Here is a 27,821-nt window from a genome sequence, read left to right on the forward strand (position 1 = left end):
TGTTTTTAATGACTTGACTGAAAAATCCATATTTCTCATTTAGAGTATGTGTATATGGCATGTGATTGAGACCATGGACAGGCATTACATTTATATTGGGAAAATTGCCTTTTTCCCAGCACACACAAATAGTGTACAGGTGTTTAAAAGGGTTTTTGAAGGAAGAAAACCAGCTCTTTCAAGTTGAAGATAGTACCACCGACAGTTCCTCGGAAGAGAGAAGTTTTCTAGTGCCACTTGTAATGATGATGCGTTTCTCTGGCACTTGGGGTCCTTTGCACCCCCAGTATCCCACAATCCTACATCCTCCCTTCAGTGGGGAGGGAAGAAGGGAGAGCACTGGCTCCCTGATGGCCCACTTGGCGGTGAAATGTCAGGGAGCCCTGCTGGCACCCTACTGCAGTGCTTGAATAGTGCCCAGCTGATTCCTGCTCTTTAAACACATGCGGAGAGTTGTGAGACTTGTTCACACAAATGTCAGTGTCCCCTGCCCCTTCAACAGACCTGGGTCTCTTCAGGTCTCTGGAAGGGGGAGAAGGCATTTCTTTGTAGCTTGCCTGGGTTCTCCCTGGCATGGTTAAGGTTGCCAGCACCACTGTGCTAGCTAGGTTTTTGCAAGATTTGGCTGGGGCATAGGCCTCCCTAGAGGGCAGTGCAGTGGGCCTGGGCCTGGGATGCAGGCAGGGGTGTGTCCAGGAGTTGCCTCCCTGCTGGGTCCTGTTGATCAGCTGATCAGTGGGACTGGGGTGAGGGGAACGGCTGTTTTTGGGAGTCAGGGGGTTCTTGAATTGTCTTAGAGTGTTCCGCTGTAGCTTGAATCGTTCCAGGGAGACCCAGGACCATGCAAGGGGTGGGAGGAATTCCTGAGAGTGGGGAGGGGGCTGGTGAGGAGACTGGCTTTCCTTACCCCTGCCATCCTGGGCAGCTGCTGCCAGCTGATCACTGGTAGCCTGTCCCTCCCCTCACAGGGGTGAGGGCAGACTGTCATAGATTCAGCTCTACTATGGATAGGGGGGAAATTAGCATTCTTCTGTTGCCCCTTGGTTGGAAGGCTCAAGTTGCATAGTGAACCCCTTTTTTGCTATACGTTTGTGGCACTAATTTTTTGGTGCTTAGGTTGATTGGCTATCCCTACTGGGGGATTTGACTACACTCTTTGGTACAGGTTGTGTTCTTTAATATGTACATGTTATTTCTCCAGGTTGTGTTCTTTAATATGTACATGTTATTTCTCCGTTTTCAAATAGGTATGACTATTGTTTATTTTGTTGCCTTCTATTGCATTGTCACTGTTTCCTACAGAATAGTGTTGCTCAATTACCAGTTGAAGAACTGGACAGAATTCAAGAATATCTTCAAAACAGTGGATTAGGAGCAAGGTAAGATGTTAATAGGTTGCTGTTATTGTAACAAATAAATGCATACTATGCTTCACATCTTCAACTAGAGTGCTTCACCTCTCAAAAGTTTGTTTTACAATATGGGTGAACTTAGGAGAACTGAAGCAGCAAGGTAGTGTTAAGATCTCAAAGGATCTTTTTTGCTGGTCTCTTATGTGGGGAAGGGGAAAAAGTGCTAGTATAAAATTGTCCCCTAAACCCTAAATTCTTAAGTGATTCTTACATTTCCTAGAGTAGTTAAAGGGCTTAATAGGTCAATCCACATCTTTCTTTTTTTTTTTTTTTGGTTTTGTTTGTTTTAACCAGTCAGTCATGTTTCAACTTGCATACATTAATCTTCCAACTGTGCTATAATTCGGAGGACCGACCTAAATTGCAGTGGAAGTTCATGGTGCAGCGATACCTTTAATCTCACACTCTTTGCTGTGCACCCCCATGCTGAGTGGCCAAGGGGCAATTGATGCTGCAGTTTTTGCCTCTTGGCCCTTCAGCGCTGGGGTAGGGGAGGGGGAGATTCAATAAAAAGAGGAAGATTAAAGGCATCACTGTGCCACAAACTTCTGCTGCGATTTAGGTAGGTTCCAGATTTAAATATGCTTATATGGAAGGATACAAATTGTCTGCTTGTGCTTTGGCCTTGTAAAAACGAGGAGCTGGATTCACTCCTGCACCACTGCTAACTTCAACGGAAAGCAGGCTGGGAGAAGAATCTAATATCTGGGGCTGTAAGGGCTGTCAGTACAAAGAACACTTACCTCCATTACTAAGGCTAAACTTAGTTGTTTTAAATTAATTTTTCCCTGTACCTTGTGGTGCAACTTGAAAGAATAACAACAAGGTTACAGGCTGGATTGATTTACAGTCATGATTTACAATATTGTAGTCATGTAAAGTCATGATTTGACAATTGGTATCTTCAAGTGCAAAACCTGAATTTAAATGGAGCTAAAACTTGCTTTTCCTTTTCTGCTTTGTAGTTACCCATTATTTACCTGCGTTATTGGAGGGTCATCTTTAAATATGTCCCATTCCCAGCCCCCAGTTGCTTTCCCAGTTCAGCAGCTCTGGTTCCTGCTTTGGCTCAGGGTATGGAGCACACTGTCTCAGGCCCTGTCCAGGCAGTAGTGGTAGTGGTACCTCCCCAGCAGCTCTCCCTGGACCACACATGGCACAGTCTGCCCTATGCCTCCCCCCTCCTTCTCTCCCTTTACACTTACCACACGATCTCCCCTGCACCGCCCTCTGCCTCCCAGCCATCCCACACCACGTGGTTTCTACCATACTCACTGCACTGCAGGGTCCTCCCCTGGGTTGGAGCCAGAGCCATAGCTCTGTTCCAGATTGGTACTCAAATCTAAAGATAAGTTTATTTTTCCCCCGATGTTGATCTCTTGGATTCAAGTAAATATGGTAATTTCCTAAGGAAAGGCTTTTGTAAGGTTTTTAAAATTTATTGGTAATCATGTAAGACATTGCTTTGCAGCCATGTGTCACCTTTCTAATAAATTTTAAACAGCTTTTTTTACTAACTAGGAAGAAATGCTACCCACACAAAGTTGCACAATATGTATTCAAATTCTTAATTTTTATGTTTTGTAAAAATTAAGAAATTACTATAATTTTTACAAAGAAAAAATTGTTAGCAAATAGTGATTGATGGGTAAGCTGTCTGCAATGGAGATGTAATGGAGACTTCCAGTACTTAAGTAGTTTCTGCATTAAGTTTCTTTCAGTCAGTCTTTCGTGGTAACTGCAGATGCAAAGATAATTTTCTACCAAAACGCATGGCTTTTCAGAGTGTTTGCTGTTATATCTTGGTATACACACGCATCCATTTCAAGCGAGAATTCTTTTGGCTACCGGTGTCTGGAGCTTGCACCTGTGCTTTGACTATCTTTGCACCTACAGGGTCCATTGAGTTGTCTCTATCCTCATTTGCTTTCTGGGGTGTATGGAGTTAGAACCTGCAGTATCTATGCCTCTATGGTGGTTGTATGGTTTATCCATTATTTTGTACATCTATTTTTTATACATAAGGTTTTAGCAGCTAGCTGGATATTAGTAGGAGCTTTCATTTAGATAAAAGGAAAAGAGCACTATAATAAGAAGGATTCTTATCTGCTTTTTGCCTGAGGAGTTTGCTAGAGTACCAGAATCAGTCACTGACTGAACACAAGCCTTCAAGCTTTAAAAACTACTTTTCATATAGAGGAGTAGTACATTTTTAATGATTGGCATACTGAGTGTATTTACTGAGTTATGGGTAAGGAGCATCTAATAAGCATGCCATAATTTGGAGTTCTCTTTCTAAAAGAATACTTTGAAGAGAAATCTGAACACTCTTCAAAGTACGTCTTCTGGTTCTTCTGCTTGGGAGTAGATAACTTCTAAAGAGTCATGTTCATTATACAGTAACAATTTGGGACAGGAAATTTGGATCTCTAGCTAATGAGATGATACAATCATAGAAAATTTAGGGTTGGAAGGGACCTTAGGAGGCCATCTAATCCAAACCCCTGCTCAAAGCAGGACCGTCTTCAATTAGATCATCCCAGCCAAGGCTTTGTCTAGCCAAATCTTTAAAATGTCCAAGGATAGAGATTCCACAACCTCTCTGGGTAACCTGTTTCAGTGTTTTCTTGCCCTTCTAGTGAGAAAATTCTTCCTAATATCTAACCTAAACTTGAGACTGTTGCTCCTTTTTCTGTCATCTGCCACCATTGAGAACAGTGTAGCTCCATCTTCTTCAGGTAGTTGAAGGCTGTTATTAAATCCTCTCTGTCTTCTTTTCTATAGACTAGAAAAGCCCAGTTCCCTCACCCTTTCTTCATACATTATATGCCTAGCCCCCTAGCCATTTTGTTGCCTCCACTTCTTTTCTGTAGTGGGGAGCCCAAAACTGAACACATACTCTCTACAGTGGCTTCACCAGGGTTCAGTAGAGGGGAATAATTAGTTCCCTTGATCTCCTGGCAGCACTCCTATCAGTGCAGCCCAGCTTGCTGTTATTTTTTTTGGCAACAAGGGCACACTGTTGGCTCATATTCAGCTTCTTTTCCACAGTAACCCCCAGGTCCATTTTTGCAGAGCTGCTGCCCAGCCTGTCAGCCTGTACTGATGCATGGGATTTTCCTTCCTAAGTGCAGGACTTTTCACTTGTCCTTGTTGAACCTTATGAAATTCCTTTTGGCCCAATCCTCCAATTTATCTAGGTCACTCTGAATCCTAGCCCTACCCTGTAGCTTGTCTTCTACTCCCCCCAGCTTGGTGTCATCTGCAGACTTGCTGAGGGTGTGCTCTATGCCATCTTACAGGTCATTGATGAAGATATTGAACAACACCGGCCCCAAGACTGACCCCTGGGGCACTATACTTGATACCAGCTGTCTATTAGACATTGAGCCATTGACTACTACTCTCTGAGCCTGATGCTTCTGTCAGTTTTCTGTCCATCTTACAGTCCATTCATCCAACCCATATTGGTTTATCTTATTTATAGAACATATTATTTTTAAAAATTGCAAGCCAGACTACAGCATGTATTGCAGAATTAACTTAGGCTTCCATGTACTTTAACTTTCAGTTAAGTGCACCTGTCCATCTTGTAGAGATAATTGAGTTTAAAGGTAATACTAAAATGTTAGACTAAATTTAAAACGTCCTTGGAACGTCCCCAGTATGACATGTTGAATTGACAGTCTCTCGCTCATTTTTATATACTGAAAATTGAAAGTGTCTGTTTATTTCCTAGATATACATGTAAATAAAATTGTATACATGATGATTCTGAGCACAGGATATTCTGACTTCTGTATCTATTTTCAGACACCAAAGACTTTACTCGCTATTGGATAGGTTTCGTCTTACAGTAGCACCAGAAACAAATAGTCCCTCGCCCTTGGTTACTCTTCACCCACTGGATGGGGAAAACCGACCAGCCCTAGAGAATCTAACTCCAGACAAAGTAAGGCTTTATCTAGCATGCTTTATATGGCAAGTTTCTAATGAGTTAAGCTTTTTAATACTTCGTTACCACTCTCTATTTGATCTAGGGATGTGAAAGGTTAAAGGATTAATTATTTAACTGGTAAGTGCAGTGATAGCCAGTTAGCTTACCGGTTGTCATTTGGCTCAGGGCTGGCGCAGTCTGGCAGGGAAGTGGAAGGGAAGCCCCATGGTGCTCCAGCAGGAGGCACAAGGTTAGGTGGTCTGGAGGAGTGAGGGGGAACTAGTACCCATAGCCTAAGAGGGAAACGGGGAACAGCCTAATGACTCATCAGTTAACAACCTGCTGGTTGTAAACCCCCTCCCAGCTTAGGGTTTCACCTGGGCTGTGTTGTCTTCCTGGGCTTGCCACCTCCTCCCTTGCTCCAGTCAAAGGACCCCAGGCACATCTCCCAGAAGCAGCTGTGTTCAAGTTTTTGTTATCAGTTAACCACTATAATTAGAGGTAGGTAAACATGTTTTAGGTTTTTTGTTGTTTTTTAAACAACATTTACATTGCTAATTTGATCTGGTAAATAAATGTCAGTACCCTGTTAGGCCCTATAGTTGAACAAGCATACCTACACACATTTCTGTCTTCCTATGGTGATTATATAATATGTAGCATTTTGTTTAGTTAAGTTTAAGTTTTTCGTTCTGTAGAATGAATAAAGATGCATGTTATACCTGGAAATGTTGTTTTGTTCCTTTTGTAGTGCACTGGTTTTTTTTCTGATGTGTCCATTTGTCAGTTCAAAATTACTGGGTGGCTTTCTAGGTGTCATACTCTTGACATGCTTCTACCCTGGTAAAAAGAAAAGGTGGCTGGTGCCATAACTGCTAGAACTTTTGGGGCTGGTGCACAGCCCCTATCACCGGTGGCTCAGCTACAGCAGGCCCTCAGGGTGCTCATGGCTGCAACAGGCAGAATCTCTGGTGGCACCCAGCTCCGGCTGAGTCTTGGCAGTTGTGTGAAGCGGCAGGGAGCCCGCCCAGCCTGGCGTGCACCTTCAATCCAGACTGGGCTGGTTCTGTGGCAGTATGTGGGGCTCACAGTGTTGCAGGCGGGAGCTGTGTGTCATTGCGGGGGGCAGCTCTGTGCCTCCACATGGGACTTTCAGCACTCCAGCGGGCTGCTGGGTGTGGAGGTATGGAATAGTGCACCATTGGGCTGAGTGGGTTCTGTGCCTCCTTGCTGGAAGCCCCACATGGAGGCACACAGTCTGCCTGGCCTGGCCTGGCCTCATGGTGTGCAGACTGGGAGCCACACACCATTGGGCCAGGCTGGCTCTATGCCTTCATGTGTGGCTTCCCGCTGGAGTGCTGGAAGCTCCACATGGAAGCATAGAGGTGGCTGGCCTGGCCTGATGGCATGCCCACCCACACGCACCATTGCAGGTAGGCACTCTACTTACCACCTGTCCAGTTTCATGGCCCTGTGCCACATGGAGCTCCCAGCTGGAGTGCCGGGAGCCCTGTGAAGGTTGAGGCACAGAGCCTGCCTGGGTTAAATTATGCAGTTATGCACAGTCATGTATTTTATGCACAAAATAGCGCAGGTGCGTAACTGCGTAATTCCCCAGGGTGTATACTGTGTTTAACCAGGTTCTAGTTTTTGGTTAAGCCTATTGAACTCCTGTTTTACCAGAGCTTGGTTCCAGTTTAGGAGGGGGGAGCATATATGGCTTTGTGGGGCTTGCCAAGTTATCTTTTCTAGATGCTGATTTATGTTATCAGTCCTTTGGGCAGTGGAACTAGTTCTGCAACACTTCTATTAGCTCACCAGTTGCTATGTAAACTGTCAGGGAAGAACCACAAGTACTTCTCCATACCTTCAGTACTTAAGTTGTGTTAAAGTGAAGTGCCTCCGTCTATTTCAGCAGTGTGTGCGCAAGACAAACAAAGTATAAGCAGATTGTCTTAGCCTAGAAAACTTTCTGCCAAGAACTATGAATAACTTTGCTAAGTAGTCTTGAAATCAACTGGATTGTTTCACAAACTAGAGTCCTTGAACTTGGATGCATTTTTCCTTCAAGTGGTTGGGCTCCCTGACTGTTTACTGTTTCAGCTTTTCCATGTTTGCTAAAGATTGTTAGCAGGCTCTAATTATGTTGATCAAAAGTCATCCTTACAGTTCATTTTGGACCTAAAACTTGCTTTCCTGGTTTTCTTCAAATGGTCATTTCAGCAATGATTATTATTTGAAAGGTTTTTTTGCAGTCAGATTTGGGCATTAATTTATCCCCTGGTAACATGTTCTTTGTGATATTCTACAATGCCAAGCAATCTGGTATTTAAGCTACAGTCTTCTGCTGTTGCCTCAGCAAGAATGATTCTCTCTTTAGGCTTTTTTCCTTTCTGGGGATTCTCAAAGGTGATTCAGTCTAGCTTTGATTAAATCCAAAATGCCAGGTTTTTCCGGTCTTTTTCTGTCTTTAAACCTTATTTTTATAGTGATTTCTTTTTCCAGATTCTATGAAATTTCTTTATTTACATTTCTGCTGTTGAGTAACTCAGCGATAAATATATTATCACTGAGGATCTAGTGTAGTGAACCTCAAGCTTCTGTATCTTTGCTAGACCTACCTTTGACTAGAACCTCACTGTGCTATGTAGTCATGATAAAAGTAGTCTTCATTATTTCATACTACACTGAATTGGTGCATATTAGAAGAAACACTTGATTGTGGTTTTTCACATAAGGTTATTCTTCAAATCTCTTGTTGTTGGTTTGTTGTTGTTGGGTTTTTTTTTTTTGTTTTTTTTTTAAAGGAAAAATAATGTTTCCTGTCTTTACACTAACCTGCAAGGTTGACTTGGTCTCCTTTAGCTAATTCATTTTGCATTAAGAGGTCACTGTTCTGGAATTCTTGATGACCATTTGCAATAAAAAAACCCAACACATCAAAATGCTTGAAGATGTAGCCTTTTCCATTGGGAAAAACATGTTAGTTTCATCAAGTTTTTCCTCTTGAATCTGAGGACATGTTCCACTAAACCATAGCTACTTGAGTTGCAGTGAAGAAACTTGCAGTATTGTGAATTGGTCCACGCACCTTTTTATCAAATGTTACAAAATGGAAATTTTCTGCTGATGCTGCCTTTGATCAGCAGTTTTTGTAGACTTCATTTCCTTCTAGATTTTATTATGGGCCTTTTTTTTTTTTAAAGTTTTTTCACTCATTTCGTTTCTTGTGGTACCACTATAATACATATAAGAACGGTACTCCAAGGTATTCCACTGAAGGTTATGGTCCCAGTGTGCAAGGAGTATTTCTTAACCCTATCTTTGGTTCCTCCTTTTCAGTTTTCTAGCAGTTCTACATTGGCAAAGGAATGAATAATAGAGAATAGATCGGGTTTGTCTTGTAAATCATGGCTGCTTAACTTCTATACATCTGGGGACTCTGGCCTCCTGGACTTCTCTTCTGTATGTTCCCCTGGGCTTCAAGGACTGTGGTTTCTCACTGGCAGGGGCAGCAGCAGAAAGAGGAAGCTGGAGGGAGGGAGTAGATGCCTGGAGATCCCAGCCCTAGCAGCAGGCGGAGCAATGTGGGGAGTTATGCCCATAGGTATGCAGGCCATAAGTTCACCGTTTGTAGGACTCGTATGACCTCTGAGCCACCAGTTGGACATTCTTGTTGTATGTAACTATTCCTAAGAAGAACTAATAGCTTCTTAATGTTTGTTACAGATGTAATCTATCATGTCTAACATAGTAATTCTGGATTGGCAGACAGACCAACTTTGAGAACAACAGTTGATAGATATGACAAAATCAAACTATTTTTCGTTGTCTGCAAGTTAGCAGTTTCACGGTTACAGGTTTTGTTTTTTTCTTTGAAGGACTGGTATGTGTCGCTGGTCAGGTCACAATGCTGTGTCAGGTCGGACTCTGCGCTGCTGGAAGGTGCAGAACTGGTGAATAGAATTCCTCAACCTGAACTGAACTCATTCATGACCACTAAGGTAACTTTGGCAATGAGAAATGAAGAACCTAAGACAACACCTTGTTAAAACCCCGTGTTAAACAGTGTCTTTATTTATGCTGCCAAAAACAAATTCCAGTTTTTAAATGAAAAGATTTTAAATGGCTATTTCACCTCTTCAGTTTAATTAATTTGGGTGCCTACAATAGACCTGTAAGTTTTACTGTCTGACTTCTAATGTAGTGCTGCTTATTTTGGGTTTCTGTAACTGTAATGGAACGTTTACATAGAACCGAGACTTTTCCTGCAACTAAAAGGTCACCATATCCCTAAATACTGGTGCTTTTTACTGCTGGGTTTCTCTCCCCCTCTCTCCTCTGCTGGCATAGATATAAAAAGTAAAAATAATGGGGGGGAAAAATCTGACTCAAAAAACCCCCAAAAAGACAACCCCCCCAAAGTAAAACAAGTGAAACTTTTACAAACTTAATTGCCTTGCAGTCAGCAAGAGGATTGACTTTCCAAGGTCCAGTGAAGGTCAAACCCTTCTCAGTGCACTTGATAAGTAAAAATTATAATGGGAAAAACCTATTTAAGGGTGCTTTTAACTTTTTGTATATTTTAAGAAAAAACAAGTATTAAATACTGCAGCTTTATTAAGATGTATATATGTTAATTGTGCCTTGTCGTTTTCAAATTATTTTTTAACATTTGATTGATCATGAAGAAGGAAATCGTCAAGGTATTGTGGAATGGCAAACGATGAAAATGATAGGCATTTCTAGTGTCTTAAGTTGTGATTTGTTTATAAGTCTTCCTGTACTCCAGACAGGAAGATGGAAAGAACCTCCATATTCTAAATGAGAAGTGGGGGCCAACCATGTGAGTTGCTTATCCAAAATTGGGTTTCCTACGCTTTTAACTGCAAAACCATCTGGCCTCCTGCTTATTGTGTACAGTTTATGGGAAATGCTACAAACTGCACCTTTTTGAGGTTGAATGACACATCAGTCACTGAGGTCCCTTTGTCAAACTTCAGTTACATTGGGCTGAACCGTCCATTGTTGGGCATCTCCGCAAGACAGAATTTTTTGGAAAGTTTTCAACAAAAATAGTTCAGTAGTTTCTGAAAAGAGGTTAGTGGAGAAGTGTTGCACCAGCCACGTTTAAAAAGAAATCAATGACTTTGTTGTTCCATTTAAGAAGCTTTAGTACCTCCATGCTTTGGAATAGGGAATTGAGATGTGATGGGGGACAGCAGTAACATTCTTCTGAGAGAAGATGGCAACGTGTGGCTGATAGTATTGTTTGAAAATGGTCTTAGTTAAGGCTTTTAAAGTTGGCAGCTAGAGGCACTGGTCAGAAAGCTGCAGGTGCTTTCTCCGGCCAAGTCACAAGCCACTGACGCGGGGCAAAAGAACTGAGACAAACAGAAAACAGGGAAAAGTATGAGAAAAAGATGTTGGGGTGGGCATGTGGGACCGGTTGGACAAGAACTGAATGTTCTTTTGGAGAACTGGGTTTGATATTTTCCTCCCCCACAAGTTCTGGTGGGATGCCAGGCAGGGCACTTAAAGCCAACCTCCTGGTTACTAGTTGCTTGTTTTCTGGGTGCTCAGCTTCAGCCTCTTGGATCTGACTTTAAATCAATTGAAGCCATGCTAAATTAATGCAAAGCACTATGAAGGATCAGGTCTTGACATCTCAGATGAGTTATATGGGCTTAACCTGTTAACCAGTGATATTCCACCAGGGTGCCAGGGCACCCTGGGTTGTCATGAGACCCTTTGAAGGGTGCAACAGGAGGTGTTAGGTAAATGGATAAGGGCAGACTTGGGCTTCACGTGTGAGAAGATAAGCGGATATAAGGGTAGGTTAAGGTGCTTTTCCACTGCTTGGACCTCCTGCAAAATGAGCATTGTAATAAATTAAGTGGCACCTGTTTTCAAAAAATTATACAGGGGTGCCTGGAGCCTTTAAAAAATAAAGTGGGGGAGGAAGAACCACTGTATATTGCCACAGAGTCTGTTCCCCCTTCCCTCCCAAAAGGAGTGCTTGTGTCTAGCTTTTAGGGGGCACTCAGACGGCCTGGATGTGGCTTCTAGAGCAGGGTGGGATCCATTGTTGCTTCTGTCTCTGAGACCTTGGCCTTCCAGTCCCTTACCCTCCCTGGTTTTTCATGGCCTTGATAAGGGAGCTTTCTTCAAGTCCCAAGAGAGGGACTTTACCTCTTGATAGGGAGAAGTGTTTCCTGAAGTTTTAAGCAGCAAAACATACAGCTCCTCTTCAGTAAAAGAGTTTATTAGGGAAGAGGCCACTTAGGCAGATGTTCTCTGCCCCTTCCAAAACTGAAGCAGTCTCTCACTCCTCAATCCAGGCTTCCACAGGCCTGAGCACCCAGAGTTGCTCAGCTGTTCTCTTTCCAGTCTGCACAGCCGGAAGTCCCAAGAGCTGCTCAGCTGGTTTGTGTCTTCAGACTGCCCCCACCAGCCAGTGCTCTGTTTGATCAGGCTGCTCTCTACATTGTCATGCACTTAAGCTTCCCTGGAGCCTCCTGGGAGCAATCCCACCTTAGCTGAAGTGTCAGCAATGCTTTCTGATGCCTGAGGTCCATTTTATTTTCTCCCACTTGTAGGCAGCTCTGGGACTTAGCAGGCCTCTGTTATCCCTTCATTCCTAGTCCAGTGCACAAGCTAATCAGGGAAACAGAGGCACACAACATAAGAACACATTTAACACGGAAATATTACAGTAGAACCCATAGCGTGTCACAGTGATTAGCTGCACCGTTCCAACCAATTACATTGCTCAGGAAATTGTTTTGTTTCAGTGCTAAAAAATTGGGACGGGTCTACTTGTTTTTTTTTTTCCCACTTAAAATAAAAAGCTGAACCCTAGCTAACTTCAAAATGGATCACGGCTTTGATTTTGGTATCTCTGTTGCTGTGTCATAATCCATCTGTGGCTTATTTTTTCCTATACAAATTTGTATTTAGTATTAACTAAACTTTTTAAACTTTTTCTTTCATAGTTAAAGTGTATTTTTTCCAAGTCTTTTATTTGTTGTTTGTGCTTTCAGGAATTCAACTTAAGCTTGTTGTCTCCCTGTTTAAGCCTTGGCATGAATGAAATGTCAGGAGACCAGAAGACCAGTCTTTTTGAAACTGCTCGTTGGGTGACTCTAGATCATGTGTCTACCATTGTACAAAAACTTCCGGCCAACCATCAAGTTTTTCAACCATTGCAGCCAATTGAGACTTCAGCCTACTGGAACAAACTGAGTGATATCTTTGGTAATAAAGTAATGGTCTTTTGTTATTCTGTCTATCATGAGACACAGCGGTGTTGTCCCAATAAGTCAGTTCTTTCTTGGAATTAAATAATTGGTGGTAAAACTAACTTTTATCAGTAAAAGCAAGTGTTTGATTATTTCAGGCACCAAGATTTTATGTGAGTTCTTTTTTTCTAGGCGATGCGTTGGTGTATCAGTCTGTGATGACACTCTGTCGTGCACTGGCTCAGTATTTGCTGTTACTCTCTAAACTACCAGCATGTCTTCGTATTCCACCTGACAAAGAAAGTGATATATTGAAGTTTGTTGTAATGTCACTAGAGGTAAGATAAAGACCTTAATATGTGGCAGAATATTTACAGCAGATAACATGTGAAGATTCAGTAGAAATTGTAATCTGTAGTTTCCTAACAGTAATTATTGAATGAACTAATACAGAAAATAGGAATGAGCTATATATTGGAGTTATGGAGGGAGTAAGAGCTGAGGAAGATGGATTCTGTTGGAGGCTTTTTCACTGGCACAGGGGAGAGGAGGCATGCAGAGGGCAAGGAATATCTTGGCGATTTTGAAAGAGACATTGCAGCTTGTTAGGAAGGTGAATTAAACGTGATATTTTGCACTAATATAATACTTACAGCTTAGCTTTGTAACAGTAGTTTTTCTGGAACAGTACAGTACTACAGTAAGCAAAATTATTTATAAACTTAGTTGATGAACATTTTATATGTCCCTGAGGATAAATTAAGTCTGCTCTTATTTTTGCATGTTAGAACAGTTCAATATTAATGGACATTTTTTTTTCTTGTACAGGCACTGTCATGGCATTTAATACATGAACAGGTCCCTCTAAGTATAGATATTCAAGCTGTTTTGGATTGTTGTTGCCTGACTTTACAGCAACCTGCTCTCTGGAACGCGCTGGCTTCTGCAGTGTATGTGACACATGCCTGCTCTCTAATTAATTGTGTACGATTTCTTATAGAAGCAGGTGAGTTAAATTTGAGTAGCCATGGAAAGGCTGCAAAATAAATTGGCAAATAGCACTGTTCAGATGCCACAGCTGGACAAAAACTTTCCTGGCTTCTTTTTTTAATTTGCCAAATGGATTTTTACCATGGAGCATCTCCCGCTATTTTGCATTTGCCTTTGAATTTTGCAGCTGTAATTGCTTGCCAATTTTTGGAAGCTTGGTGAAAGGGAGGATTCCAAATGAGGAAATATTGATTTTTTTTTTTCCCCTCCCCCCCTGTTTTTGTCTGATTTAGTTGCAGTTAAACCTGGAGATCAGCTGCTTAGTCCAGAGAGGAGAAAGAATACTTCAAAAATAGTCAGTGAAGGTGAAGTTGATTCCAATGACCAGAGTAAGTCAGCAATGAACTTTAAGCTTTCCTGTAGTTTTACCTCCTTGAAAATGCCATACTTATCTCTGTATTACCAGTTTAAATCAAGAAGGCCCTAGCTGGGTCCTGTCCGCAATCCAAAATTCATATGAAAATGTTCACTGTTTTTAAAAGCGATGCAGTATCAAACTTGCATTAGTAAGTTAAACACTGTGCAAACTGTTCTTTATCTCCTGGCATCACTTACGCTTGCTCTGAGCAGGTATAATTAACAACATACAGATAAAACTGAAGTTTCTTGGAATCTGTTTCATTGCACTGCATGGATAGTTTAAAAACTATTCATGCTTCAGCTGAAAGGCACCCATTTCAGCCTTTCAGTACCTTTTTCTTCTCCATTCCACTGTGTATGAGTCCAGATAGGCAGGTGGCTACTTGCCATGATTGAGCTTCAGCACCTTTTGAGACCCTTTGTTCTTATTGGCATGTTTGTGTCCTTGTTCCTTGTATACATTTTGTGCATGTTTGTGATGGTTGACATTGAACTTCCTCTGTTTTTCCCTACTAAGAAATGAAGCATGTTACAAAGGCTTGTGAAATGGTGGCTGAACTGGTAGAGTGTTTGCAAACTGTTCTAGCATTGGGACACATGAGAAACAGCAGTATCCCAGCATTCCTCACTCCTGTCCTTAAGAACATCATCATCAGCTTGGCCAGACTACCTCTAGTGAACAGCTACACAAGAGTACCTCCTTTGGTATGTGCCTCTTGCTTTATTTCCATAGCACGAGAGCTATTGATCATTTTTGTGTAAACTAAATGTGGTGGTGTTAAAACAACTTTTTACTTCTCTAAGTCTTCAATCTTAACCATAAGATTTGCTTGTCCTATTGGTCTTAACTATTGCCTGGCAAAATTGAAAATATCTAATATGTAAATCTTCTGTGTAGTTAAAGAAAGAAAAAAGGGTGGGGTGGAGGATGAGTAGAGCACATCTCTATCTCTGCACTTCACTGCACTAGATGCGAACAAGCAAGGGCAATAGTGCAGGAGAGAGCTGCAGTAACATGGCTGCATTGCCTCTGGTATTTTAGCTAACTTGGGTATCTTTGTGGTATTGCATTGTGTAGGTATAGGCTTGGATTTTCTTTGCTTCTGCCTCACCCTGACTTAGATGCTTGGCCCATTTTTTTGTTTACCTTCTGGAGCCAAGAAATGGATTTCACTAATATTCTGCAACAATTTAAAGATCCTTGGATTAAAAATGTGAAGCAGTATTGCCAAAAGATTTTGAATGTGTGTGTAAAGCTGTTTGGCATTCTGATTTACAAAGTGATTTTGGGGAAGTCCCTTTTTTCTGCTGGCAAGATTCTTTACTTGTCTGCCCTTTTTTAACTTCTGCCCCCTCCCCCAGGTGTTTGCCTGTTGGGTTGCTCTAACTCATGGTACTTTTTGCAAAGTATCATGAATTAGAGTTAGGACTTGCACATCTGTCAGTGCCCTTCATGTGTAGGGGTGGAGGAGAGTAATAATGCTTGACTTGGATTGTAAATCTTTTGGGGCAATGGGTATATTTAATATTGGGAAACCACTAAATTAATACTGACGTTTTTCTTAGGTTGCTGTGTGAAGTAAGGAGTTCTCTAATGTTGTATTATTCAGTTTTAAAATTAACTTGGCTCTAAAATGCTGCTAAGAGAAGGGCCTCTTTGCTTGTTAATTCCCCTGTCACTAGATGCATCTAGCAATTGAATATTTTTTTATAATATTGAAATTGTGCTGCTCAGGTGTTCAGTGAATAGATGAAGAGGATTCCATGTTTTCAAGTAATTGATTTTGTTCTTGCTTTCTCTGTGGTCTGTCGTCAAGTCTGTGTGGCAGTACCACTTGGGTAGTCCAAATTTATAATTGATCTAAAATTTCCTGCATTTCAATTAACTGTAAAAGGACAAAGATGTTGCTTATGAGATGTTGTGTGATGTTTCTTCCTGTTCAGAAGTCTATGAAATGAAAAGAGAAATTATTTCATGACTTATTTTCCTAACATTTCTGGTGGACATCTTTCAGTAAACAGAAGGGTATAACTTGGCAGAAGAAGTATTGTGTTCTGTTAGAAAAGGCCAAATATACAAAATTTTAGGAAAAATATTACCTGCATGTTTTCAGGCTGTTCTGAGGGCCTGAGGCTTTCATTTCATTATCAGTATGGTGTGAAGTATAATAACCACAGCAGACTGCAAGGAAGAACAAAACTTAAAGCATAGTAGGGAAAAAAAACTTAAGAATTTGTGTACTGTACCCTTTGTATTTTGAATAGGAATGGAGATTAATATCTAAGAAAAAAACCAATCTCAAATGTGTTTACAACTGTCATGTTGATACTGACTATTTTTAATAAAAACCTGTTATTATATTTGAACAGGTCTGGAAGCTAGGCTGGTCACCAAAACCTTCGGGTGACTTTGGTACAGTTTTCCCAGAAATGCCTGTCGAATTTCTTCAAGAAAAAGAAATATTTAAAGAATTCATCTATCGCATTAACATACTAGGTAGGGTAGACAGAATATTTCTTGTGATTTATTTGAATGCATAATTCCTTTTTGTAGAAGAAGTTTAACTGATTGTACCTGAATACATATGCTCCAAAGTATGTTTAGTGATAGTTTCATAGTAGCTAGGCTCAGGAGGGACCTGATCAGATCATCTAGCCTGACCCCCTGCCACAGGCAGGAATGAATGCTGGGTTCGCAAGACCCCAGACAGGTGATCATCCAACCCTCTCTTGAATTTGCCCAAGGTAGGGGTGAGGACCACTTCCCCAGGAAGTTGGTTCTAGATTTTGGCAGCCACCCTAACTGTGAAATATTATCTTTTGATCTCTAACCTAAACCTATTCTCCATCAGCTTATTACCATTGTTCCTCATCACCCCAGGTGGTGCTGGGGAGAAAAGGGCTCTTCCTATTTGCTGTTGATCTCCCCTGATGAGTTTGTAGGCAGCCACCAGGTCCCCCTTCAGCCTTCTCTTGCTGAGGCTGAACAGGTTCAGGTCCCTCAGTCTCTCCTCATAGTTGCCCTCTCACCAAGCAAGTGGCCCTCCTCTGAACCCTCTCCAGGCTGGCCACATCCTTTTTAAAGTGTGGTGCCCAGTACTGGATGCAGTATTCCAACTGCAGCCTGACCAAAGTCGCATAGAGGGGGAGGATCACCTCTCTGGACTGGCTTGAGACGCATCTTTGGATGCATAACAAGGTCTGGCTGGCCTTGCTGGCTGCAATCTGGCATTGGCAGCTCATGTTCATCTTGGAGTCAGTAATGACTCCAAGATCCCCTTCCGCCTCTGTGCTTTCAAGAGGGGAACTCCCCACCCTGTATGTATGCTGTGGATTCCTTCTCCCAAGGTGCAGCATCCTGCATTTGTCTATGTTGAACCCCATCCTGTTCTCGTCTGGCCACTTTTGTAGTCTGTCTAAATCTAGTTGCATCCTCCTTCTCCCTTCAAGTGTGTCCACCTCGCCCCACATCTTAAGTGTCATCAGCAAACTTGGACAGCGTGCTTTCTACCCTTTCTCATCGAAGTTGCTGATGAAGATATTAAACAGTGTGGGCCTGAGGGCTGAGCCCTGGGGTACCCCACTGCTCACATCTCGCCAGGTTGAGTACAACCCATCCACCACTACTCTCTGGGTGTGCCCCATCAGCCAATTTTTTACCCTTCCGACTGTGTAGGCATTAATGCCACAGTCACTTAATTTATTAATGAGAAAGGGGTGAGATGGTGTCAAAGGCTTTCTTAAAGTCTAGAAAGACTACGTCCATGGCGACACCATCATCCAAGGATTTATTTCCTTGGTCATAAAAGGCAATCGGTTTGGTCAGGCAGGACTTGCCTTTGAACCCGTGCTGATTACCCCGAGCATGATCTCCCCTGCAGGCCCCCCACAGACATGCTTCTTGATGATTCTCTCCAAGATCTTCCCGAGCACCGAAGTGAGGCTTACAGGCCTATAGTTACTTGGGTCCTCCTTCCTCCCTTTCTTGAAAATTGGGACCACATTAGCCAGTTTCCAATCCCCTGGCACCTGGCCAGATGACCATGAATACTCATATAGTTGGGCCAAGGGCTCCGTGATGACCCCTGCCAGCTCCCTCAACACCCTTGGGTGGAGGGCATCTGGACCTGCAGATTTAAAAATGTCTAGCCCTTCCAGAAGATCCCTAACTGCATCTGTGCTGACTGAAGGCCTGACAGAGCTATCCCTGAGATTGTCCCTACCTCTGGTAGGTGGGATGTCCCGGTCCCTGTTCAAGAAAACAGAGGCAAAGCAACTGTTAAAAATGTCAGCTTTCTTGTCTGGCGTAGCCACAAGATTACTGTTTGCGTCTTGCAGGGGCCCTACATTGCCTGGTGCCCTCTTCTTGCTCCCCGCGTACTTGAAAAAGGACTTTTTGAAGTCTTTAATCCTGGACGCTAGCCTGAGTTCCATCTCTGCCTTGGCCTTCCTAATAGCCCTCCTGCACTCACGGGCCAAGGAGGAGTACTCCTACTTGGCGATGGCTCCTCCCTTCCACTGGTTGTACGCCCCCCTTTTAGTCCTCAGGCATCGCTGAATGCCCTTGCTGAGCCAAGGTGGCTTCTGAACACTCTTACCCCCTTTGCTTCTCTCAGGCTGATAAGGCTACAGGGTGTTTTTTGTATTGACAGGCTTACCAACTGGTTGGAAACATGAAAGGTAATTCAGCAAGGCAGGAACCATTATTTTTACTGTTTAATACATAATGGAGCATTTGCCCTTGTCAAGTAAGTTTTAGGTATGAACCAAGTTTCAGAAACGCATCTTATTAGTAAAAGCAGAAATGAACCACTATATAACACCTCTTCTGAAACTTAACAGACAGTGTTACTAAGCTAAAATATCATCTGATCCTGAACAGGATTTTATCTTTCCTTTCTGGATCGTAGAGTTGAAATTCTACTTCAATCTCAAATTAAAATGAACATGTTGTGTGTGTGGTCAGTGTTATAAAATGACTGTGTAATTCAGTTTTGATACAGCTTACTAACTTTCAGTATCTGTAGAAGAGGAATCGGGGTTTTAAAGATTAAAAAAGAAAAATTTAATTTGTTGATAGTTACATTTTGCTTAATTGTCAAGAGATTTTTCTGTAATAGCCTGTTGTGTTGCCAGCTTAGCAAACACTATTCCTATGTTGGAATTTTTTTGTCCCTTTTACTATAGGGAAAAACCTAATTGGTTTTTATATGCAGCATGCAAATACTAGAAACTAGATATACCATCTAGTTTACTCTTATGTTTGATACTAATGGTAAGTTATGCTGTATTTACTTTAAGTTTTTGAAAAGAAAAACGAAGGCTTATGTACAGTTGTTGCACTCTTTCCTACCCAATGAGTTTTGTTAAACTGCAACATATATTTTCCACATACTTAGAAAACACTTTTTAATGAGGGTTTAATATTTGATAATTTTACATTGCAAGATTAGTTCTTTTTAATCACTTGGAATGTTCAGTGTTGGGAAAAATTTCTTATTTTTTGTTTTTTTAGATATAAAATAGTATAATAGAAGTTTATAAATCTATCATGGTGTTGAATGTGTCAAGGATCTGATGGGGAAATCTGCATTATTTGAATTTCATAAAATGGGTTCCTCTTAAAACCTCTTCCTTCTTGGGATGAGTTTTCAATGAATGTTAAATCTTTTTAAGGGTCACGCCACAGTTTTCTTTGCTGCCAAATAGATGAGCTTTTAGAGTTATGAAAACCTGGTCTTGGATTTTTGTTTACTGAGCTTTTTAGCTTTTTAAGTGAAAAAACAAAAAACAAAACCCCCCAAAATCCAAACAAAACAAAAGGAATTGTACCCTGGAAGTAAACCAGAATAGGATCACTTCAGTTGGTATGTTCAGGGTTCTACTGAATCTAGAGATTTAACAACTTCCAAAATTGAACAGTGCAGATTTAGATCGCAGCAACTAATGAACTGAAAGTAAATGGGGTGTAATGTAAAAAATACATTTGTGGAAATGGCACTTCATTTTAAAATACTTCTTGTGAACATTTCATTCAAGTAGTAAATGACCTGACTTCTCTAAACCCTTTTTCACAGGGTGGACTAGCCGTACCCAGTTTGAAGAAACATGGGCTACTCTTCTTGGTGTGCTGGTAACACAGCCAATTGTAATGGACCAGGAAGAAAGCCAACAAGAGGTAAAGCAGTTTGGCAGCTGTTTTCTGTAGTATGGATGCTTTTCTGCATTAGTAATTGGAACTTTAGGCAGATCACAATGGACAGTTCCTCTCAGAGGTCTTCATCTGATACTTCTGCATTTTCCAACTTACAGAGCCAAGCACACTAAATTGCTATGCTGAAACCTCCATCTCTAGGGAGTAGTTCTAGAAATTTTGAATAAAACCCTCTCTATTACCTTTGTGTCATTCATTCATTGCTAAAAATATGCTCCAAATAAACAGATTATCACAATTGTTGAGCATATGCAGAAAGCCCAGAAAGGTTGCAAGCAGTGAACTGTTATAGAAAACTAAATATTCACAATCAAACTCATGAAATACAGTAAATAAGATTCCAGCAGGAACAACCTGGATATAGTTGCTGTATTCATATTCCCTTTTTATGTAAAACTAGTTTGATATAAACTTTAAGAATATCCTTGTGCCAATGCCATGTGTATCGCATGTAGCAAAGTCTCTGATTTTGGAACCTTAATAAAGTCATTTTCTGATGACTTGTGACTGGTGACTGACTAACTGTACTGCTTCAAGTTTGAATGATTTCCTTTTAAATGAAAACGCAGGTAGAAGTCAAATGAAGAGAACTTGTTAAGTCATGACAGCTATTGGGTAAAATGCATAAGCAGTCCCTGGAGCTGGGGTCAAAATCCACAAACGCTTCCTGCTGTCAAGGAAGTACCCTATCACTGGGATGCAGTCTCACGTTCCCCTTTGCTTGTCTTCCCTGCCCATATGAATCTTGCATTTCTTTTTATGCAGTGTTCCAGCTTCTGCAGGGGTGTGAAGACTGGCATAGCCTATAGCAGGGGCGGGCAATTATTTTGGGCGAAGGGCCACTTACTGAGTTCTGGGAAGCCAGGACCACATGACAGGCAGCCAGGGGCAGATAAATATTAATTTTCCTACATTTTTAGGGTCCCCGCGGGCCAGATAGAATGGCCTGATGGGCTGCACCTGGCCTGCAGGCCGCGTTTTGCCCACCCCTGGCCTATAATTTGGTGGTTAGGGCACCGTCATAGGATGTGGGAGATGTGAGTGTTGAGAGCCTGAAATTCAGGTGGTCTGCTTGCTGAGTGAGTTTAAGCAGTTAATGTATTATTAAAAAGGCAAGCACATCCACTGCCATCTGTGTCTTAAAATTAGCTCGTTGTCCATACCCAAAGGGGTGATTTAGGTACCAAAGTCCAAGAAGCAGGTTCAGATTTTGAATCCTTGTTTTGCAGACAGGTTCTCAAGTCAAGACTCGGTACACGCCGAAGTCCAGTAAAGCGGTGGGATTTCATCATTCCCTGTTGACTGGCATAGACATCTCCCTACTCACTGTGCTGCCTGTTTTAGAAATCATTTTTATAAGCCTAGCTTTCACTCCTCACTATTTAAGGATCTTAGGTTCCTAACTCAGCTTTGTGAATCTCACTCCTGGAGCCAGGCACTTAAAAGTTTGTTTGTGGATCTGCAGCTTACTCTCTCTGGTGTAGTTCCCCATCTGTAACATAGGGACAGTACTGTTTCTTTACCTCCCAAGCAAGATAAATGCATTGTAGCTTGAGGGGTGCTCTTGATACTAATGGGAGTTGTATTGTTTTAACAAAAAAACCCACAAAAAAAAGAATATTAAATACACCAAAGATGTATGCCAAAAATTGATAAATATACCAACAATGGGAAAAAAAATGTTAATGTTTGAAATAAGCTTTCTGAAAACATTTGGGGGCATTTGGGGAAGAAGCACCCCAATGGCTGATTTAGATAGTTCTGGACCAAAATCCCCAAATAAATATCATAAAACTTTGGGGAAGATTTTAAATTCACTTAAGTTCACATGTGAACACAGAAACTTGGGAGTAGGCAGTTTTTGAAGCAGAGATTAGAACTGTACATTGTTCAGAGGTACCTTTTTTTCTTTCATGTGTGAGGGAGGTGATGAGCAGGATCCAGGGATGAATTATGGTAGTGATTCTTCATCAGCTTGCTGAACTGCTGGTAGCCTGATTTTTGATTGGGAGGAAGTATCAGTAGACACATTGCCCAGTTGTTTGGTTGTGGGTTTTTTTCCTGTAGGATTACTAAGAGCAAAGATTGTGTATAGCATCAGGCAGTGCGTCTTCTCTAGTTTGAATGTTCCATTTTCAGTTTAAGAGTCTGTATGTTCATCTTGCAGGAGGACACAGAGAGGACCCAAATTAATGTTCTTGCAGTACAAGCCATAACCTCATTGGTGCTGAGCGCAATGACAATACCTGTGGCAGGCAATCCGGCAGTTAGTTGTTTGGAGCAGCAGCCCCGCAACAAAGCTTTAAAAGCTCTGGATACAAGGTATTTCACCAATTCTGAAATCATGTGCGTTTTATACTTGCCTATAGATTACCTGGAAGCAAAATAGCTTAATCTAGCAATAACACAAATGTGGACAAATTAGAAATTAAGCAAAACTATATGGAATGTCACACACAGGGCACATTTATTTAGTCATAGTAAATCATAGCAGTTGCATGACACTAAGAACTTTGTGGGATTCTAAGGTAGCTCTGAAAGAGGAGTAAACTGCAACTTCAAGCCAGATTTCAAACTTGTTTAAACAGCCAGTCTGCATACTTGCACCTCAGCTGGCTGACTTCCCTTAAAGCAGTAATTGGCAAAATGAGTATACTGCAGGTAGTCATTTTATACTCAAATTGACAGGAAAATATTGGTAAAAAAAAGTCTCCTTAAGCCACCACTCTGATTTCTGCTGGGCTTTCAGGTTTGGGAGGAAGTTAAGTGTTGTTAGAGGAATTGTGGAACAAGAAATCCAAGCAATGGTATCCAAGAGAGATAATATTGCAACACACCATTTATACCAAGCCTGGGACCCTGTTCCATCACTTTCTCCTGCTACCACAGGTAAATGTCTAATGGCCAATTATGGGGAAGATTCTTCAATTCTGCAGTGGCCTGCATTGCTCCTTGTGGGGGTGGGAAGAATAACAAATTATACTTGCATGGGTGTATCCAGGATTTTGGGTGGTAGAAGCAGCAGCCTGTGCTGCAGGGGTGGCTGCAACCCAGTTGCCACGCATATATCCAGGAGGTCCTCCCCACACACGCACACATGCAGGAGGGAAAACTGTGGTAGGAGCAGCAGTTGTGGACTTTTATCAAGTCCCTCAAGCAGGTAAGACTATTCCCTTTCCCCTCTGTGCTGAACAGCATGTTTCTCTTCCCTGTCTGCAGCTGCTGTCCCTAGCTGAGCAGTGTGGTTGACTGAAAGGGAGGTGTATTGCTGTATCCCCCCGATCATTTGTGTTCTCAGCTGTTCCAAACATACAGAAAATAAACTAGTTTTTGGATTAATTTGAGTATTTGCTTAAAAAAAATTTCTCTCTTTCAGCGGCTCTTATCAGCCACGAAAAGCTTTTGCTGCAGATCAATACTGAGCGAGAATTAGGAAACATGGATTATAAACTGGGACAGGTTTGTTCAAGTTAAAACAGCATGTTCAATGCGACTTTTATTTTCTTTCTTAAAAATCCATTAAAGATGCTTTGAAGAAGCATTATTTAACATAACATTTAACTTCATTATAATAAGAAAAATCTACGTTCTGACTGAGAACAGAGTCAGGAGGTATTTTTTTGAATTCTCAGTAAATCTGTCTTGGATACAAGTTTGACTAGTTTTTTACTAAATAAACATCAGTGCCAAGCATGGCTTAGGAATTTTAAATCAAAATTACTAACTTAATTTAGTAATAAAAGAAATACTTAGAACCCCAGTGGGCAAGTGAGTTTAATTTTAGCTTCCATTTGTGTGTGAGGTTAAATAGTTCCCAAAAACAACCCCCCCATAATATATTAGTGAAGTTCAGCTTTGAATATTTAGTGTAATGTTATTGCTAAAGGAACTGAACTGTCAATTGAATATCTCCAATAAAAATAGGAAGATGTAAGTGTTTTGTGTGTCTAGCCCCCCCCCCCTCCCCCCCAATACTTCCCTTGTGGGCATATTTTAATTTGCTGTATGTTAAATACTTAAAAATGCCTTTTTAATGAGTATTTCCTGCAGGAAAAGTTACAGCCATGATGCATAGCACATAGCCATAGTGCAGTTCTACCCCTAGCAATGCTGAAGTTTTAATTGGCAACCAATTTGTATTATAAGCCCTTATTTTTGTGTACTGATGTTTTAAAAAGGTTGCTGCCCAAGGGTCATTTGGCAAGGAAAGACATCATGTTATGCGAATAAAAATATTTTTTTTTCAAGTTACATAATTGCTCAATACATGTATTTTTTATAAATTTTCCCATATATCACTGAGCTAACCCTTGTAATATGCGTTTTATATTTTTTCAAGTAACTTTGTTTTTACAAATAAAATTAAAGTTTAATAAATTTTCTAATACATACATATGCATCATGCAGTGCTTTTGAAGTTGCAGTTTACCCAGTACAAATGCTTAAGCTTCACATTTTAAATAAATGTCCTTTTAATGTAAGGTTTGTGCATGCTGATTTTTCTTTTAGTTTAATTGAAACATTCCCATGTATTGACTAACATTGCAGCTGGGAATTATTAAATTTAGTGTGCAGTCCTAGAGTTTGACCCCAACAAAGTGCATAATGTGCATCCCTTATCAGTATTCTGGGAATCGAAATGGGTTGCTCTTATTTTAAAAATAACTTCATTTATATTAGTCTTTCATGCCTAATTCTAATTTATTACATTCTGAGGAAATTATATTCTACACTGTTAACACACAAATTTATCAAATGGACTTTTTTCCCTTCTCTTTTTATCTACTCCTTCACCAATTCCCCTCCTTTCTCAAAACCTGCAGTCTGACCAAAAAATTAGTATCTAACTTTGAGTCTCAAACTTGTACCAATTTTCAACTTGGAATTAATTTTATTTTTCGTTTGCTAGCCCTTGAGGAAAATTCATGCTAGGTGCTGGAAACAGTCATATAAACTCACTAAAAACATGTTAACTACTATTTGTGGGTGCTCTGTATGCAGGGTGCATACGGAAATCTAAAGTGGATTAAAGGAAACACTCAGGTATTAGGGCTGTGCAAAGCTTTGGTCCCTGATTCGATTTGGTGGCTGAATTTCCAAATCTAATCAGCAAACCCTTTAATCTCTCCAAATCAGTTTTGAACCCTCTGAATTGATTTGGAGATTTGAACGTAGATACCGCTTTAAACATTTTTTCTGTATACCTCTAGGTAGCAGGGGTTCTGAATGCTGCAGTGCTGGGGCAGATGCAGTGTCCCACAGAAGCACAGTCCCAGTGCACTTGGCAGCAGACCCAGCAGAACTTCCGGTCCACTTCCTGATCTGTGGGGGAGGCCCCCTGCATTCCCCCGGCTCGGGAACTGGTGCCTCCTCTAGGTGGGCACCCAGGGTCCCCCTGCAGCCAATCGCCGAGCCGGGGGGGGGGGGGGCAGCATGCTCCCTGGCAGATGCGGAAGTGGACCAAAAGTACTTCCGGGTTTGCTGCCAAGCATGCTGGAGAGCCCCCCTGTGCTCCCGTGGGGTGCTCCATCTGCCCCAGCACTTCAGCAATCATGAGCTGTGCCTGCTACCTCCAAGGTGTGTAGAAAAAAACTTCTAAAACTGTGCCTGTGTCTGAAACACTGATCCATCGAATCTTCAGATTCAGATTTGACAGAATCAAATTAGGGACAGTGATCCGAAACGATGTCCCTGATTCAGGCAGGATCCGAATTGAATAGGGCCCATTTTGCATAGCCCTATTGGGTATATGCATTTATGCTGATGATCTGGCCTAGCCTTAAGGAATACCGTCTAGTGTCACTGGGACCAGAAGTGCTGTATGATTTATTATTTTTCCTGGATATGGAGGCCCAAGTGCATGCGTCTCTTGTTATTGCTGCTCCTTGCATAGCACAGGAAGAAAAGAGGCAGGATTTTATGATTTTATCTTAAAAGTAAAAAAGCAATCTGCCCGTTGTATAACACTTTAGAAACTTCGGAAAAGGTGGCAGCAAGTAAACATACTGAAGGGAAATTTAAATTCCGTTTTATTTGTTAAACTGTTTTTTGGTATAGAAAACTTTTGGTTTCGTTTTAGACATTAGAATTCATACAAATTTACTAGTGTTTTTTGTTGTTTGCTTTTTTATATATAAATTGTGCTTATAGATCAATAGAATAAAGTCATACTTTAGAATGTAGCTTGCAACTCAAAGCTGTAGTTGTAACCTACTAAAACCTTTTAATTGTTTCCCTTTCCTACATCAGCACTTCAACTACATTTGTGCTCTGCTTCATGCCAGGTCATTTGATTTTTCAGTTCTTATTAGTTATGTGCTAAACAGAGACACAGCTCTTTTTTGGATACTAGTCTTGGCTTTATGTATTCACAAAAGTGTTCTTTTGACTTGTAACAAAAAAGGTGTAAAAGTTCCTTATGTGCCATAAGTGCATGGGGCACTTCGCAGAAATAAACGTTAATATTTAGTGTTGTAGATGCATACATCAGATGTGAACGTTTCAGACTTACATGCTTTAAGTTAGGCTCCCAAAACCATACATCAGCACCCAAACAGGTGGCCTCTTTTTTCATAGACTCTGAGCTCTACTGGTTATTTAAATATAACTGCTATTGAAACCCTTGTAGTTATCTTTTAGAATGTGTTGGTGGACTTTTCAAAAATGCTCCATAACATCTTTTCTTAAGGTCTTTCACTTTCTTGTTTAAGCTCTCAAAGAAAAGAGGAACATGAGAGCATGGACAAGATCAGAAAGCAAGCTATAAATGAAATACCTGCTCCTTCATTTTGAAAATCATGTTCATCTGTATCATTTGCCTCTGCCAAGTGCTCAGCTAAATATCCTAAATGGAGAACAGCAAAATTTGCTAGTTAATTATTTCACTACATTTTGCATGTTTTTTATCTTCAATTTCGTAATAGAATATTTCAGCTGTTTCAAGTTTACAGTAGTAGAGAGGTAGAATATGGCAAGTTAAGGATACAGATAAAAAACAAGAAAGAACAGTATTTCATTAGAAAGCTTGTCGTAAGAATTGTAATACTACCTTCTACTGCTAGTAGCAATGAGGCAGCCTAAAATCATATGGTGAGTACACCAAAGTGTTTGGTTTTTTTTTTCATTTTTATAAATGTTCCTGCTGAAACATACAAACAAAAGTGGCTGGTTCTGAGCTTAGTTCAGTTTCAAAATTTGAGGCAACTTAAGTTGTTAATCGTACAGCAAAACCAGTTTTTAGATTTGCAGGAGTTTGTAGTATGTTTTCTTTTCCATGGTTTCAGTCCAGCATTGTCTATATTAAGGTCACTTCAGCTAAATAAGAGAAGGATTTATTCAGCCACTTAAATTAGGATGCAGAGTACACGTTGCGTTTGCATTATCTCAGACATCCTCCAAACCTCTGGTTACTTACCAGGTTTTATACTGATCTGTGTTTAATTTTTCAAGTATCCCTTTGCAGAAGCTTACAAATACTGCCTGTTGCTTGAGACTTGGCTGTTCAGCATATGATTGCTGAAATTCTGCCTTTCCTAGGCTTTCCTAATCAGCACTTTTCTCTAAAATAAGTATGAAAGTTGCAATTAACCAATCCCTATTGCGGTTCC

The 27,821-nt window shown here is 41.0% G+C and overlaps 1 protein-coding gene across 4 annotated transcripts in view; it reads left to right on the plus strand.

Annotated features, from left to right (window-relative positions):
* HTT (huntingtin) overlaps positions 1-27,821 on the plus strand; it is a 154,886-nt gene that overhangs the window by 107,764 nt on the left and 19,301 nt on the right. For all 4 annotated transcript variants that reach the window (XM_019552983.1, XM_019552984.1, XM_019552985.1 and 1 more), the window contains 13 exons: positions 1,303-1,379; positions 5,226-5,364; positions 9,231-9,353; positions 12,393-12,606; positions 12,783-12,928; positions 13,419-13,596; positions 13,874-13,969; positions 14,518-14,705; positions 16,371-16,497; positions 20,078-20,178; positions 22,382-22,536; positions 22,964-23,103; positions 23,591-23,673. In XM_019552983.1, coding sequence (XP_019408528.1) covers positions 1,303-1,379; positions 5,226-5,364; positions 9,231-9,353; positions 12,393-12,606; positions 12,783-12,928; positions 13,419-13,596; positions 13,874-13,969; positions 14,518-14,705; positions 16,371-16,497; positions 20,078-20,178; positions 22,382-22,536; positions 22,964-23,103; positions 23,591-23,673 — 1,767 coding nt within the window. The remainder of the gene's footprint in view (positions 1-1,302; positions 1,380-5,225; positions 5,365-9,230; positions 9,354-12,392; positions 12,607-12,782; positions 12,929-13,418; positions 13,597-13,873; positions 13,970-14,517; positions 14,706-16,370; positions 16,498-20,077; positions 20,179-22,381; positions 22,537-22,963; positions 23,104-23,590; positions 23,674-27,821) is intronic.

The sequence above is a fragment of the Crocodylus porosus genome, unplaced genomic scaffold (assembly GCF_001723895.1).
Source record: "Crocodylus porosus isolate Cpor-Errol unplaced genomic scaffold, CroPor_comp1, whole genome shotgun sequence".
NCBI lineage: Eukaryota > Metazoa > Chordata > Crocodylia > Crocodylidae > Crocodylus > Crocodylus porosus.